The sequence below is a fragment of the Podarcis melisellensis genome (assembly GCF_964234715.1).
Source record: "Podarcis melisellensis genome assembly, chromosome: 3".
In the NCBI taxonomy this organism is placed as follows: Eukaryota; Metazoa; Chordata; class Lepidosauria; order Squamata; family Lacertidae; genus Podarcis; species Podarcis melisellensis.
This window is the reverse complement of record NC_138530.1, coordinates 88,160,638-88,181,211: the sequence shown is the minus strand read 5'-3', so window position 1 is coordinate 88,181,211 and position 20,574 is coordinate 88,160,638. Positions and strand designations below refer to the sequence as shown.

General features: G+C 40.9%; 1 protein-coding gene across 2 annotated transcripts in view; it reads right to left on the bottom strand.

Moving 5' to 3' along the window:
- Positions 1 to 20,574, bottom strand: part of KHDRBS2 (KH RNA binding domain containing, signal transduction associated 2) — a 341,718-nt gene that overhangs the window by 98,462 nt on the left and 222,682 nt on the right. For both annotated transcript variants that reach the window (XM_081906474.1, XM_081906475.1), the window contains exon 6: positions 18,022 to 18,220. In XM_081906474.1, coding sequence (XP_081762600.1) covers positions 18,022 to 18,220 — 199 coding nt within the window. The remainder of the gene's footprint in view (positions 1 to 18,021; positions 18,221 to 20,574) is intronic.

Sequence of the window (20,574 nt, the reverse complement as noted above, 5' to 3'; positions counted from 1 at the left end):
TTTTCCAGTGCAAACTGACACCAACCCTCAGAATTGGGGTGATGTGTACTTGACTCTAATAAATAAATATTAAAATTCTTCACCCAAGAGATCCCAATACTATGTCAAAAAGTTACAACCTGCATAAATTATGCAGATATAACATATTTACATAATTTATCTGCTCTGCATAATTTATTCATTCTCCATGATTTTGCACGAATTATTCTGGTTCTGCTACTCAAGAAGCTATTTAGGGCACTGACACCTCACCCACCATCACTGGGAATCTTATTTTAATTCAGCCACGTCTCTTGGCTCTTGACATTTGTGCAGGCATTGCCCACACACTGTGTGTCCGTATGGGCTAGAATTATAAATGGTAGTTTCTCAGGACTCTCTATTTCATATCCAATATTGCATTCTTTACTTCTGTTGTGCTCCTTCAGGATTCATCGCATGCATGCAGTCCTGTCCAGAATCCTTGGTGACACTGTTGGGCATTTGGGGCCACTGTCTCAGTTTGCATTGCTCCACCTTACCTTTGGCAGCTAAACATGTCAGCAATGGCATTAACCAATCAGAAGTGAGAGTAAGTTAAGTCCTAAGCATGGGCAGCCCAAGTTGTCAACTACCAGGTTAGGTTGCAGTCCTAGATTATGTCCCTGGGAGTACGCCCCATTGAACATAGTGGGGATTTACAACCTTATGCATGGTTACCCATATATAGAACTGCACTGCACAGAATAATTTAGCTTGGTGTGATGTCATGGAAAATAATCAGTCTGAATTCTGAACTATAGTATGCTTCATTTATTCTACCTTTCCTACCACACCGGCTTTTTTTTTAAAAAAAAACAACACACCTCCAAATTAAAACAGGTCTCATTCCTCACTGACAGCTTGAGAAAAGTGATTTTTTTTTTCTATTTCCTTTGTTTCCTCTGCCTATTTCATCACCCTGATGTATTCTTTCATTACTGAAGCTGTATCCTATTGCTAAGAAATGCTTTGTTAATGTATTCTTCAGAGGTTTTTTTCTTATTGAATAAAGAATTTATAAAGACATTATACATCAATGTGACTCAATTAAGCAGGTATCCTAAAATGCACAGGATGTTAGAAGACACTCAACGCTTACAAGTTACAGTCCACCGTAGTATAATAATAGCATAATTTGTCATTCTCATACAAAGTCAATATAATCTAATGAGAGGAGAAAAATTTGTATCATTAAATATGTACTCTAATAGCAAAACAACTTCTGCGCTTTTAAATCAATAACAGTTCTGCAAGAAGCAGATTAATGAGCATACAGTGATGTGTCTGAATGGTTAAACTGCAATGCCTTGCCTATTATGTATGTGTGTTTGGGTGTATGTGGGGTGATTCCGGCTGCGTTTTTGCTCTTTAAGGTTCATTTGTGAAGATTCCCAGGTGCTGAGAAGAGAATAAGGTGATGATGTCATCTGCCTGCACTGGCTACTAGGATCCTCTACCCAGGGGATTGTGGCAGTACATGAACAGCATGAATCAGACCTCACCATCTGCTTGGGTGCAACCAATAAATGCACAGTTCCAGTGTTGGCTCTGGGTTCTGGAGTGTCCTTAATGGTCTCCTCCTGGAGTAGCTCCACCTCCTCCTGATCATTGCTGCAACTTCCCATTCACTTGCCCTGTTCCTCTGTGCTCAATAGGCAAGGGCAGGCAGGCAAATGGAATGTTGTTCCTTCTCCTTATTCTGTCACCACTCACTTGCTCAGAGAGGGCAGGTAAACAGGCAGCGACAGAAGGAAGGGGCAGCTGGCAGTAGATCCCCTCTGCTGATACCCAGCAATGCAACCCCCTGGTGTTAGTCCGGCACATGATCTCCTTGGTTGCTATTCAGCAGCAGCCTCCAAATGCAATGTACTCTCTGTATCCCTCTCTGCATTTGCACCCTGGTTCATGCAAAAGGCAACGAGAACAGCAAAATGATACATATGGTACTTGTTGATTATACTGGTTTTCTGCAGCATCTTACCCATTTTATCTCTCTCATTTAACACCTTCTAACTGCCAAAGATACTCCCGTTTTTTAAAAAAACTACACCCACTCAATTTCTAATTTCTGCTATATAAGGCAGTACTTACTGCCCCTTTGGATAGAAAATTTGTAACAAGGATACATTATGTCAAAGAATGTCTCGTTACTAAATGCAAAGGGGAATAAAAGCTCATCTAATTTAAAAGGAAAACAGCCACAAAAGTTGACGGTATGTATATAATGTCTTTTTTTCAGTCCTTAAGAATGACCTCTGTTAAATACGAGCAATGTACTCTGGCATAATGCCTCTGGGTCCTCATCCCAGTTTTCAATCTTATAGTGATTGCTCAAAGTGGACCAGGTCAAATCTAAGGCATTACACTTTTGAATAAGGTCAGTCCCCACATCATTGCTATTGCAATTTAAAGAGCTGAACTACGCTTGCACTTCTGATCAAATGTAAGAAAAGGGGATCTATTAGGAAGGAGCACACTTCAGAACCACATGAAACAATTTATCTGAGATTAGGTACAGAACATTACCAAGAGAGGGATGCTACAATGCTAATGCGACCTCTCCCAAAGTGGTGCCTTCCAGATGTTTTGGACTACAAGTCCTGTCAGTCCCTAGCCAGTTAAGTGTCAGAAAAGCAGCCAAAAGAGCTGAACATATTTGAAACTGGAAAAAGATCTTTTAATTTCCTGGGTTCATCTCTATAACAATGAACACAGGCTATTTGATTGAGGGGTAGATGGAGCTTGTCAACCTGGCAAGGTAGGCCATTTTGGAGAAGGAAAACTCTTCTCCTAAACTTCTGTTGCCTTGCAGCCATACTCATTCATGAGTAAGCCCCGAGGAAAAATCTGTACCCGCTGCCTTGTGGGACATCTTTGGGAAGTTAAGTAAACATCACACAAATCGGGGGGGGGGGGGGAGTCCCTAAGACAGTTGGATGGCACCTTGCATGCTTTCTTCCAGCAACTCCTGCAGCCAAGCTGGTGCCAAACATATTGCTCTGCTTTCCTTTGACTGAGAGAGAAGCCCAGGATCGCCATATGCATTGCCCTGGCTTGCGCCCTGGAGAGGTCACTTCCGTGCTGCTAATGCAGTGGTTTGACTGCACCCCTAGAGGTGCATTTCATTGTCTCTTTAGATGGACAGGTGACAACAACACTATGGGTTATGGTGACTTTTCTTTTTTTAAGCCAATAACGCACCATATGAAAAGATTCCTACAGAATATATTTGACTCGATGAGCTGTCATAACACTTTGCCCAAATTTCCTGCATTCTGACTTGATCCAATTATTCATTCCTGAAATATAATTATATTACTATTTTGTATTATTGAATAATATTAGACACTAAGGCAGGTAGGTTTGGAAGAGGCTGTTAATATTTCACAAACCCACATCACCATTAGGAAGAGAGCTCATTAATCATTTAGCAAGACATCACCTTACATAGGGCCCCTGTCAGCCGAAACGGAACGCTGCTGTTTGAAAAATCACATTTTTTTATTATTATCCACCTGCTGCTATGCCCAATTTAGCACCGAGCTCTACCACGTGCTCACCTTGCAATTAAGAAGGCATGTGGGTTTTAAAATTAAAATAACCTCTTTCAAACCATCAGAAGTGATCGGAGTTGGATGACAGAACAATCTAAATACCCCATGCTTTCAAAGAGTGGCTGGGTGGTGGCATCTGAATTGCCACCTCACAGGCTAATTGCCTTGGTAATATGCCAGCCCTGTGTGAGGCCAACATTTGATGCCCTCCCCCTAGCCCTGGTGGCACAGGCTTAAGCTGGGTTTGGGGAAGGAGGCGTGAGGCTCTGACAAGGTCCTAGAGACCTCCCACCACTTCCCCAAAGACCAGTAAGTGCATGCCTGGTTTTGGGAAGGAGGCAAGACGACTGGTCCATCTAGCACAGTACTCTCTATGACTGGCAGTGCCTCACCAGGGTTTCAGACCCCCTACCCAGAGATGCTGGGGATCGAACCTGGGACCTTCTGCATGCACAGCAGATGCTCTCCCATTGCCAGAACGTGCCCCACCCCCGTCATGGAATTCTACTCAATACTGATCCAGAGTAGATTCCAGTGTATAGTTAGCCGAGTAAAAACATAAACACTTTGCAGGACTCCCCCAAAATAGACCAGAGGCTATTGTAGTTCATCCAGCAGAGCTTTACTGCTACTGAAGGCAAATGAGCATAATGGTAACAATCAGGATTGGCACTGTCCATAAGAAATCCAGTTGCAGCAGACTTAACTTAAACTTACAATAACTTATAATAACTTACAATAACTTATAATAAGACTGAACCTTGACACTAGGCATACTATGTACAGAACACCACACCAGAAGGAAAAGAGATAGAAAGAGAAAGTGAAACCCAGGCTCCTTTTGGCCTACTATTATAGTCAGCATAACCCTCACAGAAAGAGACAACAGAACCAGTTTAAGCCAGCTGTACTCAGCTTCTCTGAAGGAATAACCCAAACAACATGAATCTTCTGCTGATTTCTTTCACACAGAGCTTTCAGAACCCTCTCGAATTAAGTAGAATAGGAAAGATCTCCACACATCAATACTTTCTGCACTAAGAAATGCAAACTGACACCCACAAGAGTGGGTCCGCACTGCACTGCCTGCCTGCCAACACAACTCTTGGCAGGAAAATTTCCCCAACATCTGCAGAGAGGAGCTCTGGGCTGGGCCATGCTGGGGTCACCCCTTGCCCGTCTCCCTCTGTCCAAGCCCACTCATCATGGGTCTGAGTTGCTCTGCCACCTTTGCCAAGGCAGGGCAGGGATTGCCATAGAAGCCGAACCTGAATGGGGGAACCTGATTGCACCCCCTCAGAATGCTGCGTCTGGGGCAGTGGCCCCCATGGCCTCCCCCCCACGCTACACAAACTGGCTCTACCACTGAGCTGAGCCCTTCCCAAGTCAAACGAACCATAGTGAACAGTCTAGATGAGCATCCCAGTGGATATTTGAGCTGAACAAGTGGGTGCTCACTCACTCCTACCAGTTACTCATGAAAGGCATTGAGATATCACCCCTCACACGGGCAGTTTTACAAGTGCATAGGGAGATCACTAAATCTCTCTCTCTCTCTCTCTCTCTCTCTCTCTCTCTCTCTCTCTCTCTCACACACACACACACACACACACACACACACACACAGCCTCTAGCACTCTATGAACAGAAGATCCCTGTTGCTGGATTGCTGACACCATTTCCTCCCAATCAGCCTAGGATATTAACAGCACCTATTTTTTATTTATTCTTTTCACTGTACACCTGGTGAATAATGCGTAGCTTGAAAAGCTTTCTTGCTATATTACAGATGACCGATTGGTCCAGCAGAAGGTTATCATCTCTAGGTTTCTCTTTCCACAAGACCAGCTTGGCTGCTTTAAATTACAGAGTTATGATTTTGGCCCAGAAAGTCCTCCTTGCAGGAGAGAAAAAGGAATGCTTTCTTCAAATAAAAACAAATCATTCCTTGGCAATTCACACAGAGCTAAAAACTGAACGGAAAATATGGTTCGGCTAGTTCACAGATTATTTCTGGTTGAAATGACGCCTAGTTTACATTTTCAGATATAACTGAAATCGGCACATGTTATGGATGCAGATCTTAAAGCCAGAACCCGTGAAATGGAGTGAAGCAGCTGTGTCAGGTGACAGAAGCCCCCCAGAGAAACACACTCATGGGTGCTCCACCGCCTCCAGTGCTGGCAGAGAAGTGGTACAGGTATCGGTGCAGTTATCTGACAAGATGCTGGTGGCAGAGAACTGGGAAGTGCCATGAAATGGGACACGGCAACCCTTCTCAAAGCTCCATACAGTGGTACCTCAGGTTAAGTACTTAATTCGTTCCGGAGGTCCGTACTTAACCTGAAACTGATCTTAACCTGAAGCACCACTTTAGCTAATGGGGCCTCCTGCTGCCGCCGCACCGCTGGAGCACAATTTCTGTTCTCATCCTGAAGCAAAGTTCTTAACCGAGGTACTATTTCTGGGTTAGCGGAGTCTGTAACCTGATGCGTATGTAACCTGAGGTACCGCTGTACTAACATAATTCTGGAAGGTTATGCTAGGGTTAAGAGCACAGAGGTAGTCAATCTATTAGACAACTGGGATATGTCAAGAGTTCTAGTCAGCCAGTCACACCCTTCTGTTTTCCCTTCCCTCTTTAGTTTTCTCAACTCTCACCCCACAACAGCCAATCGATATTCCATGCTCACTGGGCATGCTCAGTCCTCATTAAGGTAGTTCTTTCCCCATAAATATTTTTATACCTATGTAAACCTTGGGGTTCCCTAGAGCTTGCTGAAAATTTCTCTCCCTCTTGTTGAATGGGTTGTGCCCTTTTGGCTACGTAAGGATCTACACTTAAGAGAATGAGTTTGCTATATTAGCATGATCAATTGAAACTGATTCAGGTCCCACCTGTCCTGCACATTAAAAGTAGTATAATACCACTTTAAACTCTGGAAACTGTAACTCTGTGAGGGTAACAGGGGTCTCCTCAAAAAAAATTTATTCCATTTTTAAAAATCCCTCCAACTGACTTCAGCAGTAGGGAGCAACAGCAACATTGTTGTAGGAAAATTAGTAAGCCAGTTCTAAATGTAGTTTTGGATGCTTTTCAGCAGAACAAGATGCCTAAGAATCCTATGGGTTCTTGACTACCTCTGACAACTCCCATAGCTCATTTCAGCCCCTACCTTCAGCAGGAAATCTTTCTATGGGGTGATTTTGGCAGTGTAAGTACAATCCTATAGGCAGACCCCTCCTTCAGCTCCTTAGCTGGCAAAACCTTCCTGGGTTTATCTATTGTGTTTTAACTGGGTAGCCTCTGAATTGGGTCCATCTTAATTGATTGATTGCTTGATAATAAAACAACAACAGTATCCTCATCATCATGCTTTTAAGGTTACAAAATCCTTCAAGGCAGCCTGCAAGTAAAAATCAAAATACTTTTAAACAAAATTACAGTGATGCAATATCAAGACATGGCAACTCAACCAGAAACTTCTCTGCCAGGCAGCTGGCTTGGGCTTGGAAGGAGGAGAATGTAATGTTTGCAGTTTGCGGGTCCTTATTGAGATAGGAAGTGTGCTTAGGAAGCTTATGCAATTAATGGCTTTTTAATAGTTAGCTTTAATGAAGAACTTAGTTGGGCTGCAGAAAAGAAGCCTTGGGTTGGGGGAGGGGCTCTTGCTATTGTGCAGTATTTTAGGATTTATAAAAAACATCTCTGCTAAAAGGGATAGGCAATATGAATATTTAAGGGCCAAGCGAAGGCCAAATATTCCCCTGGCTGTTACCCTTCACTTAGATTACTATATATCTATATGAATATTTATTAGGCTGCGGTTGTATTAGCATCAAACATAGCAACATTGCACTTTAGGCTGCATCAGCGCTTCTTTTCAACTCCATCTGGCAATGAATAGCAACCCTTTAAAGTTGGAACGTATCATTGAATATTTCAGTCAAGAGAGGCGCCCTCTTTGCAAAATTACATTGTTTCTCTTTTACAAACAATCCTTAGAGACTCAGTATCAGACCAAGAGCCTGACCTAACAAAAACACCAAAATGCTTTGTGGTGCATTACGTGCTAAACAGCTTCAAATGTGGAAACTATGGGCATCACTATAGTCTCCTGCCTCAGAAATGTTGCTCTTCTATTGCTGTTTGGAACCTGTCCTGAATGATCCCAAAGTACAAAGTGGTACATATCAGAGCCAGCTCCCTTCATCGTCCCCCATAAAATTTTTGAAGACCCCCCCAAGTTGATAGGTACTACCATTCAAATAGTGTGGGTGCACCCTGTCATGTGACCAATTATGGGGGCGGGGCTTACCTTGGCCCCTCAATATTTTATTCAAGTTGGCACCCCTGGTAGTGCTGAACTGTACCACTAGGATCATATAAGGAGGAGACTATGGGCATATCCATACCTTGGCTTAATGTGGATTGTGAAACCCCTTTGGGCCTCCTTTAATTCCCTCTCATGATGAGGCATTCTCCTCCAATGCTGCTGTCTCACACTTTCTCCTTCCTAAATCCGGAGACTTCCTGTGCAATCAATGTAGCATCAATATATACAATCGATATAGCTCTCCTGTTCAGATTTTCAAAGAATATTACTAGTAGTAGTACCAATACTTCTGTTCCAGTCTTCAGTATAGAAGTGGAAGTAGGAGAAAGTGACACCAAATCAGCGGAGGAAAAAACTAAAAAGGAAAGGTTTCTTGTTTGGTTCTTGCTGCTGTCTTTCATGGGGCAAGCTAGGAATGGGGAACATTTTTCACCTTGCAGGTCACATTCCCTTATGAGCAGTTTTCTGGGAACTGCATGCTAGTGATGGGTAAGGCCAAAGACAAAATTGGGCAAAGCAGCAGGCTGGTTTCTTCACATTCAACACTCTCTCTATCCTCCCATCTAGGCAACTAAGGAGCATTTATCAGAGTTCAAGGACATCCGGTAAAATGGATGCAGGGCTGGTGAGGGGTGTGGCACAGGAAGGGATGTGGTCTAGAGAGAATTATGGGGGTCAGCGAAAGAAGTCTAGAGGGCTGCATTTGACCCCCAAGGTCTGAGATTCTCTATCCCTGGGATACATCATCACCAGCTCTGATCCAAGACTGTGCAACAGCTAGGTGCGCACACACTTAGCTCTAGAAGGAAACTAGAATTGTAGTGAACAGAAATACTGCTGGAAGGGAAAAGCAGGAGGGAATTAATCTACCCCTTCCAAACAGTTGACTTCTGGGATTCCAGTTTCTTTTAAAGGAATACATATGTGCAGCCCCAGCAGCTGGATATATTGTGGTACAGATTTCAGCAGCCAGGCTGCTTACCAGGGCAGGACAGTCTGAACATGTAACATTGATTCTGGTACTGCAGGATGGGTTACTTAGTAGTTTCTGAGCACAATTCAAAGTGCTGGTTTTGACATAAAAAACCTTATGCATCTCAAGACCTCTCCCCACATGAAGCAACCCATGCCCTGTATTCTTCATCCGAGGGAGGTGTAGAGGATGGTGAAACAAGAAGTGGCTTCTCAGTGGTGGCTCGCCATTTATGGAATGCTCTCCCCAGGAAGGAATGCCTAGTACCATCACAATCTGTTTTCATGTGCCAGGCAAAAACATTCTTATTCAACCAGGTCTTTGGATCTAATTTTCTGCTTATTTTATTAGCAAGGTTGGGGGAGTTGGATATATGTATCTGGTGTATTTCAAGTTGTTTATATTTTGTTTGTAATACTTATTTCCAATGTTCCATTTTGTAAGTCACTTCGAGCTTCTTTTTCTTTAAAGTAACTAATAAATATGAAGAACAACAACAAGAAAATATTTGTCTGTGCAGTTAGGCATATGCTCACAGAAGCCTACTTTTAGGCACGTAAGACCCCATAACTGGATTGACATGGCCATGATTTCCTTTTTGCACCTTCTTCGAAATGAATAAAGGTCAAGCCACAATGCCAATGCCCAGCAAAATGCTCACCACAGTTGATGGCATCTATGCAAGCACATACATGGTATGACATTTCAATTGACCTTGCACACAACACCCTCCTGCAGATTAAGTCATTATTCTTTCAGAATGCTTGAGGCTGTCAACTCCACTAAATAGAAAACCATCTTTTAATTTTCAAGTACAAACTCCCTTTTGTGATTCCTAAAAAAACTGCTGTCAATTTGGGCACAATTATTTTAAAGAAATTTGCCAAAGCAAAGAGTGGTGCTTTTGTTGTGGTGGTTGTTTTAAAAGGCATTGAGAGAAGCAGAGCACAAATTCTACCTCCCTCTTTCATTCTCTATGTTATATTATTATTCATAATATTCTGCTAAAACCCCTAATATAGTCTTCATAATAATATATAATCAATCTACTGTTTATTGTCATTAGAGTAAAAAATTGCAATCTGAGTTTTCAAGACACAGCAAATATTAGTGAAACATCATTTAGCCTTTTATCTAAGTGCCTTAGGCATAAAAAACAATCCATCACTTTAAATCAATATTCTATTCAGTCTGGCAAGTTCCACTGTCTGTAATGTCAGGTTGTTCCCATCGTCTTTGTTCTATGTGTGTTTTTCAACACTTTATTCACTGTGCATAGTGGCAATCAGTGCAATATCGAAAGAATTATGAATAAAAATACATTTTCGAACTACAGAGATAGGCATATTATGTTTGACAAATAAATTGTTAGGTATATACACTTGCTTTCAGTACTTTTCAACGCAATTAAATATGCTCACCTAGAAATATCTAATTATATTGGATCTTCCTCCCACTTAAATCAATAGAATATGTTCAATCATGGAATGATTAAGCATCTAACTCTCAGCTTAGAGAGCTAGCACTAACTTCCAAAACCCAGTGGAAAGGAGAGTCAACCTATAATAATCCACCACATGGGGAAGCTCAACAGCATCCAAAGTCTTGTGCAAGGCTGGTCATAGGTCAAGTTCTGATGACCCACTTGGAAGTAGTCCTGTGCAGACAGCTCATTTTTAATATTCACCATGCTTATGCAAATAATTGCCAGTAAATGACACCTATTGTGCTGGTTCTGGGTGTCAGGTCAGGTGTTCTTTCTCAGTGAATTTATATCTCGGCTAGAGATGTCCTAACCAGGAGATAGCACTGGATGGCATATGAGCCCCTCTCTAACTCTATGAACTTTCACATTCCTGTTTCGTGAGGTGTCACTCCTGACACGGATTGCTTACCCCTGGCCCCACCTCCCATCTTACCTTAGTTTTGCAGTTGCTGCTTCACCCAGAAATTGCACACGCACTATTCTATATAGGAAGCCATTCATATGAAGAAACCAAGGATGGATTTATCCGTTTCAATCACACAAACACCTCCCAAAAAGAGATTTGATCACAAAATAGTACAGTGTTGATGAAAATTGTACCTCTGCCTTAGACGTGGGCTTTCCAAGTACTGTATTTGCCACCATTTCCACAGTTGTATTGTCCACTAATCTCTTCTCAAGTGAATGCACTTTTGTCACTATTTTATCTGCATCTCGAATCATCTCAGCCCCAGCTCACACATCCCAATGAAGTGCCTTCGCTCACCTACTCTTATTTCATAGTGCCTTGGGCACAACCGACTACTTGCCTATTTCCTCCCTCATTATCTTTGTAGGAATGCATTTAGGCACTAGGAAAGGATATACAGTGGTACCTCGCAAGACGAATGCCTCGCAAGACAAAAAACTCGCTAGACGAAAGGTTTTTCCGTTTTCGATTTGCCTCGCAAGACGAATTTCCCCTATGGGCTTGCTTCGCAAGACGAAAACGTCTCGCGACGTCTAAAAACAAAGACATGTTTTGTTTATAAAGTTAATTTATTTTCCCTTCAGTTTTTGAACTGCTCTTTACAGTATGTGTGACTTTAAAGAGCAGTTAATAAACTGTTGTTGTACCAAATTTGGCTTTGTTTAGACCTTTTTTGACCATAGGAACGCATTAATTGATTTTCAATGCATTCCTATGGGATTTCGTGCTTCGCAAGACGAAAAATTCGCTAGACGACAAAAATTGCGGAACGAATTAATTTCGTCTTGCGGGGCACCACTGTATTGTTTACTTATTATCCTTCCTTGCTCATATGGGTAAGCTCAGCAGAGTACAATCCTGTGCAGCTTTAAACTTGGAAGCTAAGATAAGGTTGATCTAACCTTCTAGAAACAATAAACCAGGATGAAATAAGGACAGCTGGAATTTCTCTGGTATTACACCTTTTATCCCCCTTAAAGATAACAATACACAGTATAGGTAAAGAAGTAAAAGTAGTAGTTATTTGCACAACCTAGGTCTTGAAGCAGCAGTTACAGTAGCAAAATGTAGGCGGGTTTATGACTACTTTCTAAGTTACAAAGGTATAAAATCTAAGTTCAAAATGGTGTCTGAGCTGCAGAGCTCAGGCATGCACATGTGGTCAGCTTGGAAGCATGATAAAGAGAGAGAGAGATGCCTAGGAAGGAAGGCCCTATGCAGTGTTACAGCTTCCTGCCAAGGCAGACAAAGGAAGTGATCTCACACAGTTATCACTAGCAAATCTTACAGGAAAGCTCTATGAGACTCATATAGAGTTAGCTTGGTTGCAGTCATTCGTGGTAAACTCACAACCGGAATGCGCTCTATCTGGGGTGCAAATGAGCTCAATTTTGTCGGCATATTTGCATGCCCAGGGTAGATGATCACCTCAGAAGCTGTGGAATGGAAGAAAACTTTGGTCACGATGAAAATAGGCCTGAATGCCTGGATTAAGGGCAGAAATGTTTTTCTGTCTGAAGTGTGGAGAAATTCTGACAAGGTCTTAGTTAAGCTAAGAAAATGTACCAGTGTGAAGATGGTGCAATATTTGCTACTCTGTGTGATTAGCAGTACTGGGTGACCTTTGCGAGTTTCTCTGTACCCTAATTAAGCTTTGAGGGAAATGTTTCTGCAGGTGTTTGTCTTGTAATCTGTTGTTTACCAACACAGAAACCAATTTTAGTTGCTAGCAATGGGGGAACTGAAAAAGAACCAGTCTGCAGGAAATGGTTCCTGGAGTGTTGGGAAACAAAGTGTACAACAGAGGCAAATGTAGGAAGTTTACAACCCATGAGTGGTGATCCTTCTTTTTCAAATAGATGAGTTGTTTTCTCGCTTCTCCAAAATGGTGCCAAAATCACCCATAAGAAACAGTTCTGGATACTTTTATCTTATAAAGTGTCCTTTTCTCCCTTTAACACACCACTTGTAGTATATGTTATAGGAAAAATTTCAACGTTAAAGAAAAGCATTCCCTACTGCTGTGAAGCCACTGTAACATATTCATAAACACAACGGTTCTGTGCAGAAAGACTAAAATGTGACAAAATGTCTCCTCTTGTAATGCTTGTCATTGTCCATGAATCCACTGGATAAGTGCAGTTGTTCCAACTTGCCTAAAACCCACTGAAAAATGTAAATGGCCAATGGAGCTTAAATAGTTGAATGTGACATTAGCTTTCATTTTCAATCATTTGTATTGCAGCTTGAAAAACAGCACAGAGAAGAAACTACATGGCATTAAAAACAGTATGCTTCATTTTGCATTCCAGTTTGCTTTGTCTTTTATATATACATTTATTTATATATCTAAAAGAGCTGTCTAAAATTATGATCTGTCATACTACTCGTACATTAGATGTTCTCATGGGACACAGACTCAGAGCTATTTGTGGCTCTCCTTAGGTTTTACAGGGGGAGGGGAGAAAGACCATTTACAATTATATCATTTGAATGCAGGAGGATTTTATTTCACCAGGAGGCAGTTGTGTGCTTCAGCCTTTGTGCATCTGGATCAAGAAGCAGAGAACATTCATGTATACCTAAGGGTGGGTAACCTACAGGTTATTGTGGGGGTGGGGAAGCTTCTGATGTGTGTAGTGGAAAAAGCTATACCCTTTTTATTAACTTTACTGCGGTAAAGGACATTCCCATAAGTGATGGGTGCTGCACCTATCACAGATTTCACATAGCCTTTTATACTCTTTTACATGTTGTTGTTGTTTAGTCATTTAGTCGTATCTGACTCTTCGTGACCTCATGGACCAGAGCATGCCAGGCACTCCTGTCTTCCACTGCCTCCCACAGTTTGGTCAAACTCATGCTGGTAGCTTCGAGAACACTATCCAACCATCTCATCCTCTGTCGTCCCCTTCTCCTTGTGCCCTTAATCTTTCCCAACATCAGGGTCTTTTTCAGGGAGTCTTCTCTTCTCATGAGGTGGCCAAAGTATTGGAGACTCAGCTTCAGGATCTTTCCTTCCAGTGAGCACTCAGGGCTGATTTCCTTAAGAATGGATAGGTTTGATCTTCACTAGTTTACTGCAGTTACTAGTTAATAAAGGATATTGTCTTGCTGGAATCCTTGGTTTTGTTCTTTTATTGAATTCCCCACGTGGAACGAACCTGAGGAGTCATTTTAGCTACTCCCTTGACAATAGGAAGATATGTAAACATACTACATGGCAATCAGGTTGAATGCAGGAAAAATACTCTGCGTTTATATCAGCACCCCATAAACAAATCAAAACAAATGCCCAGTAAAACTGGACATAGTCCAACCACCGGGTAAACTTCGTGCAAGCATATCAGGATGAATCAGGCCATCTGGAGGAGCTCAAATAACAGGCTCCCCAGTCCTGATTTTCAGGGGCTCAAACCACAGTCAATAATTCTTTTTTTCCAGTGAAAATAACTCCCACAGCCTTTCACAGACGTAAAGTGACATATATGCTGCTGACACTTTAAACTGTTTATATTACAAGCACAAATTCACATAAAATTATGGTGCCCTACAGATATATCACACAGCAATTAAGATTCTAAACTAGATGCCTTTTACATGTTTCACAAAAATACAGTGCTCACTTTTGTCTCACTGTGGTTTGGGGACTTCTCTGTGATTTTAGAAAGTATGTAGTCAATGGATGGGTATTCCATCAATGCTAATTGCCTCAGTGTGAGGAAAAGTGATAATCAACCATCCTGCCGAGTAAACCCAGGAATGTATTCCCACCCACCCACCCAACAGATGTGTTGATGCAATATAGAACAAGAAACTCATCAAAGAGCTCATTTATGTTCCCCCATACCTTAACAGCACACATTAATAAATAAGGTCTCTCAAATTAAATGTGGTTCTCTGTGGTTCGTGTTCATGTGCTCAAGTCCCTCTTGATTAAAATGTGGGTTTAAAAAGATGCAATTAAGATGCGGCTCACCGCTATCCTCACTCTGAATACTTTTCGTCCAATATCCATGTACAATGTTATTTCAATTTACCAAATACATGTATTGGTATTTTCAATTCACCAAATACATTATTCACCTTTCTCATTAGTTATAACTGCAACTTATTGGCATTTCCCAGTCCATATAGTCATCTGTTTCATCAGATTTTGGAACGCCCCAGTAACAATAAATGAGGCAGTCAAAAGCCCACTTTGGCAGAAGCACTGATGGTCTAAATGGCCCCCACCAAGGTTATTTTCTATCTTCTTTTTTGAATTAAAATTTTGTAATTATTTTTATTTAGATCATGGAATGCTTTGTAATTATAGATCACACAGCCTTTTCCTCTTGGTTGTTTTTATTATGGACTTAATAGATTGCATAGCTATATCCTATACTTCTTTATTGGCAATTGTGATTTAAAAACAAAACAAAACACCTTTTTTTCTGGAACCTGTTTTTTTGTTACTAAAATTCAATTAAAATATGGGGGGGGATTACACAGCCCTTTTAGCACCTTGAGATGGCCAGTGTAATTTCTTAACTAAAATTACCTGGGGAAAATATGAGCATGCTGGAGTTTTCCTGTAAATGTACAGCTTATGTCATCATTTGGACATCTATCTACAAAGCAGCAACAACATCTGCATCTGAGAAACTATCAAACACTGTGGCAACAAATATGCTCTCAAAACCACAACCCAAGTGATATAAGTCAGGCCTCATGAATAGTTCAGTTAGAGGGAACTTCATTTTAAGAAGCTGCCAATATGCTTAAGGCACATATTGTGACCCATGAAGCTGACTGCCAACCATGCACTGCAGCTTTTAATAGACAAAACGTGTTAATACATCTTTGATACTTAAGCAGACATTTAATTCTGTAGCAGTTAAGAGGGCAGAAAACACGTGGTTGCCTCACTCATGACTGCAATCTTAAGCACATTTATATAGCAGAAATACCCCACTGAGCACATTGATAACTAATTCAGAGTCAACACATATAGGATTGCATTGCCAAAATTCGTACTTTCTCAACAGCATATTGACATTAGGATAGCTCATTCTAAATAGGAATACAATTTTGGACAACCAATTCCAAACATCAATGTTGTATTTTGATTACTGAAATATGTATTTTGGCTCCTGGACTGGTATGAGAATGAAAAATGCCTTGTTAGATTATTAAAAGGTTTCACTATCCCAACACCCAGGATATTTGGGTGACATTCAGCAAAGTCTTTTCTGCTGGTTTAGCATTACTCACTGGGATGCAAAGTTAAATCTAAATTTACAGAGGCAATGAGAATTACATTCTCCACATGATAACCTACCAGCCAGAGCCTTGGCTAGGGGATCTTGCACCCCTGGCAGAACTGTCCAGATTGCACCCGCTACCCACGGACAAATTAGCCTCTTCTCCAACCCCAACCCCCACACATTCAATTCTTCAAGCACTTCACCTTGTAATGAATTCTTTCACAGAAAATCCAATATTTATTTTTTATGGACATATTTTAAAGCTGATTTTGCACCCCTCCCTCGCCTGTGCCTCTGGCGGGGGCCTTCCTCACCAGCCCCTGGCTACAGCCCTGCTCCCAGCATTGGACACTGTTGATGAGTTCATTACTGGGGAGCAAGGCCCATTAAAATCAACAGGGCATCCTGAGCTCTACAAAAATAAGGGCACCATCCAGCCTAAGTTAAGCACACGAAGTCCTATTGATTTCTGTTGGAAAGCTAAGCATGTGCTTAATTATAACTCTAATGGAAATCAATTGAACTTTAAAGTGTTTCGCTATGGTTGGATTGTATAAAAATATAAGGGATAAGCAGCTATTATGTTGGCAGGCTTTAAAACACATTGGTACCTTTGGTTTAAAACAAGAAAACAAACTGCTTCTACCAAGGAACTTCATGAAAAGCCTGCCTGACTAGGCAAAACTGGTTCAAGAGTTCCACTATGTTAGATAGATCTGATTCATCATATTCCAGATACTCAGAGCTACCTATTGTCCATTAGAATCCACTGTCCCTCATATTAGGCTACTATATCAAGCCCAAGGTGAAAAAATCTCAATGATTTGTTTTTCAAAAGCCTGCAAGTCTCATACAGTGGTACCTCAGGTTACAAACGCTTAGGGATACAAACACTTTGGGTTACAAATTCCGCTAACCCAGAAGTAGAACCTTGGGTTGTGAAATTTGCCCCAGGATGAGAATGGAAATTGTACGCCGGCAGCGTGGTAGCAGCGGGAGGCCCCATTAGCGAAAGCGGGCCTCAGGTTAAGAACGGACCTCCGGAATGAATTAAGTTTGTAACCCAAGGTACCACTTTACACATTTTTCCTTCCTTTGAAAATTTATATGCTGCCTCTCAGTCTTGAAGATGTTCAGAGCTTACTTAAAAGCTTCGTAACTATTTCATTGTCTATTTCTAAACACTGCCACAACATAAAACAAAAATGTGAATTCTTAAAAAAAAAAAACTTTGAAAAGTTGTTCTATTTGAGAGGGTGCTGAGAAAACTGAGGAGTATTTATAATGTTAGACGAGCAATAGCAAAGAACTCATCCTTTCTAATTCTGGTTTTGGCAGAAATTATTTAAGACGACACCACAAACCTGTTTGTTTGTTTTTAAGGATATGCTTTCCCCATCATGGGTTATCTATGCTGAAATTTGACAAGGTAGCACAGAAAAATAAAGACAAATGGAATAGTTCAACTGGGTGAACAATGAACTGCAGCCACTGATAAATCCTATTCTTTCATATATCAATTCACCATAGTTAATTTGCTTAACGCAGAATGCAGTCTATAATACCAAGAATCACCCCAAGGGGATCAGAACAGACAAACCTCACGTGGTGTCTGTACACCTGGAAGTGACATTGGCATAGGACAAAACAGTTCACAACAGAATATACCTGTTTAAAATGAGAGGATACACTTGGGGATGGCCCAGTGCCACAATGATTGTCAAGATCATACTGTGCAAAAACTAGTACTGAAATCATACCACCAAATCCATCTCCATGGTACAAATGATACACTTCACATGCTTGTTTGTGTATCTGATGTGCAATTAACTTGCGAATCAGTGATTGTGAAGACATCAAATATAGCCAACATTAAAAAAAAAATGTATTTCATTTTGTTCATTTGTTGTTATCAATAAAACAGGTACTTACATATTCTTCATAGGGTTCATGTGCTGGTGGAGGGGGTGGCCTATAACCTGGTACTGCTGGAACTCCTCTTGCTCGAGGGGCTGGGACCCCCCTGGCTACAGGGGGGACTGGGAGTACTCCACGCGTCGCAGGTGTTCCTCTTGGTACTTGAGCTCCTCGTCCAGGTGGTGGTGGAGGAGGAATTGCACTCCCACGACCCCTGAGAAGGAATAGAGAAATCTCATTAATGTGAAGACAAGCCCTTAATGCAAAGCTATAAAACAAGCATGGGGAACCTGTGGCCCTCCATATGTTGCTAGACTATGGCTTCCATCATGCTAGCAAGAGGTGATAAGGGTTGGAGTTTAACAACTCCACCCAGAGAGCCATAGGCTGACCACACCTGAAACGAAATCTATCACACATTTTTAGGATAAGCGTTAATCAACTTATATATGATGCAACAGATTACAGAAAATGAATTTGACAACCCCCCTCCCCCAAGCACTCGTATCATCATTAAATTTTCAGCGCTGCTCGCATACTTGGTATTTGTTCGAATAGTGCCAAATGAAAGGTTTCGTGGAATAAAGGCAGTTCAGCTGGGCTATGTTTAGATAGATGGGGAGTGAACAAAGGAGGTGGTGTTTGGAAGGAACATTGGTAGGTGACAGATATTAGCTGTTGGACAAGACCTTTCATCAACTATTTCCTCAAAGAATAACCTACATAATCTCTATATTATTGTCTTTGCTCGGCTGTGGTTTGTATGCCAGTTGTATCCCTTTTCAGGATCAAGTAGATCAAAAGCAGAATCCAGATTGTCTAATGCCCTCCCCAAAGAGGTTCAGTCAGCTCCCTTTCTCTTGACTTTTCCAGCAGTCTTTTATTTCCATTTGGTTTTTGATCTGTGTTAACCTCCTGCTGGAGCAATGTATTTTTAATCTGACCCAGTTGCTTTATGCCCAACTCATGCTGTTGTTTTAACCATTTAATTGGCAGGTTACACTTGCTTTTATTTTGTTTTCTTTGTTTTCAATTTACAAGACTCCCAAAAGTCATTTTGGGGGCCAGAAAATAGAGAAGAAAATTTCTAAAATAAATAAATTGCAGTGTATTGTGAGAAGAAAGTAAGGAAAGAATGCATCATATCAAAGTAATTGTAGAATGACCAGTTCATTTCAGATTCAGGTAGGTAGCCGTGTTGGTCTGATGCAGTCAAAATATATTTAAAAAATTTTAAAAAATGTCCAGTAGCACCTTAGAGACCAACTAAGTTTGTTATTGCTATAAGCTTTCATGTACATGCACACGTCTTCAGATACACTGAAACAGAATTCACCAGACCCTTATATATAGTGGGAGGCTGAGAAAAACCCTACCCCACCCTCCCACTATATATAAGGGTCTGGTGACTTCTGTTTCAGTGTATCTGAAGAAGCGTGCATGCACACGAAAGCTTATACTTAAACTAAGAACAAACTTAGTTGGTCTCTAAGGTGCTACTGGACAATTTCTTTATTTTTTATATATTCCAGTTCATTTCAATATAGGAGAAGGATAAACTAATATATAGGGGGCATGTAGCACTCTGGTGTGAGCTTAGTTACACCAAATTAGTAGAGGAGAATCAGGTTCAAATTTCCCACTCAACCACGAACCTCAGTGGATGATCCTTGGGCCAGTCACCAACCCACCTCCCAGGCTTCGTGTGATGATAAAATTGGGACGAGGGGAAAAGAATCATATAAGCCAATCTGAGCTCCTACCAGGAAAGGTAGGACACTAGGACCCAGATGTCATAAACAGAACATTCCCTTTGTAAGCAATGCTTCAATAATGAAAGAACATTTCTAAAACTTTTGTCATGTCATTAATAGTGACATTTCACCTCTGTGAGCTTTGACCTATTGGAAATATGGTCATAGCTGTCTGTCTGTTCCTTTTGATTTCCCACATATTGGGATATCCTCAACCCAATACTGTTTTATAAAATAAAAGTCAATATTGTTTTGGTTCTCTTTACTTGCTAGTGTAGGTCAGTCTATCTGCTGGGTTTATTTTTAAAAGGAATTATACTACAAGCAGGATTTGATAGGTTATTTTAATAATAATAATGTAGCAAAATCTAATGCCTTTATAAATACAGAGATAAAGTAGTCGAACTAGCCAAGGAAGGGTTTGTTTTGTAGGAACTCGATTTCAAACCACAGTGGGACTGAAGAATACAATTTAAGGAGACTAGATTCAAACAACCTGATTTGCTCATTCCAGCATTAATGAAAACTGACAGAGAATATTATTTTTCTCTATATAAATAGATCACTGGGAGGCAGAGTGATATCAGAGAGACAGGAGAATTAGGTAATCTCTAAAACAAAGAGAAATGAATTGCATTTAGATAGAACAACAGTAGACGATTATTAACAACCATAGAAGTAATAAGATGGGTTAAGTAACATAACAAAATTTCAAATGAAAGTTCCTGGTTTTATTGAGAGGATTGTGCTTCCTATTCTTGCCATAATGAAGGGCTGAACTTAATAGGTCTATGTAGTTATGTACATGTAGGGA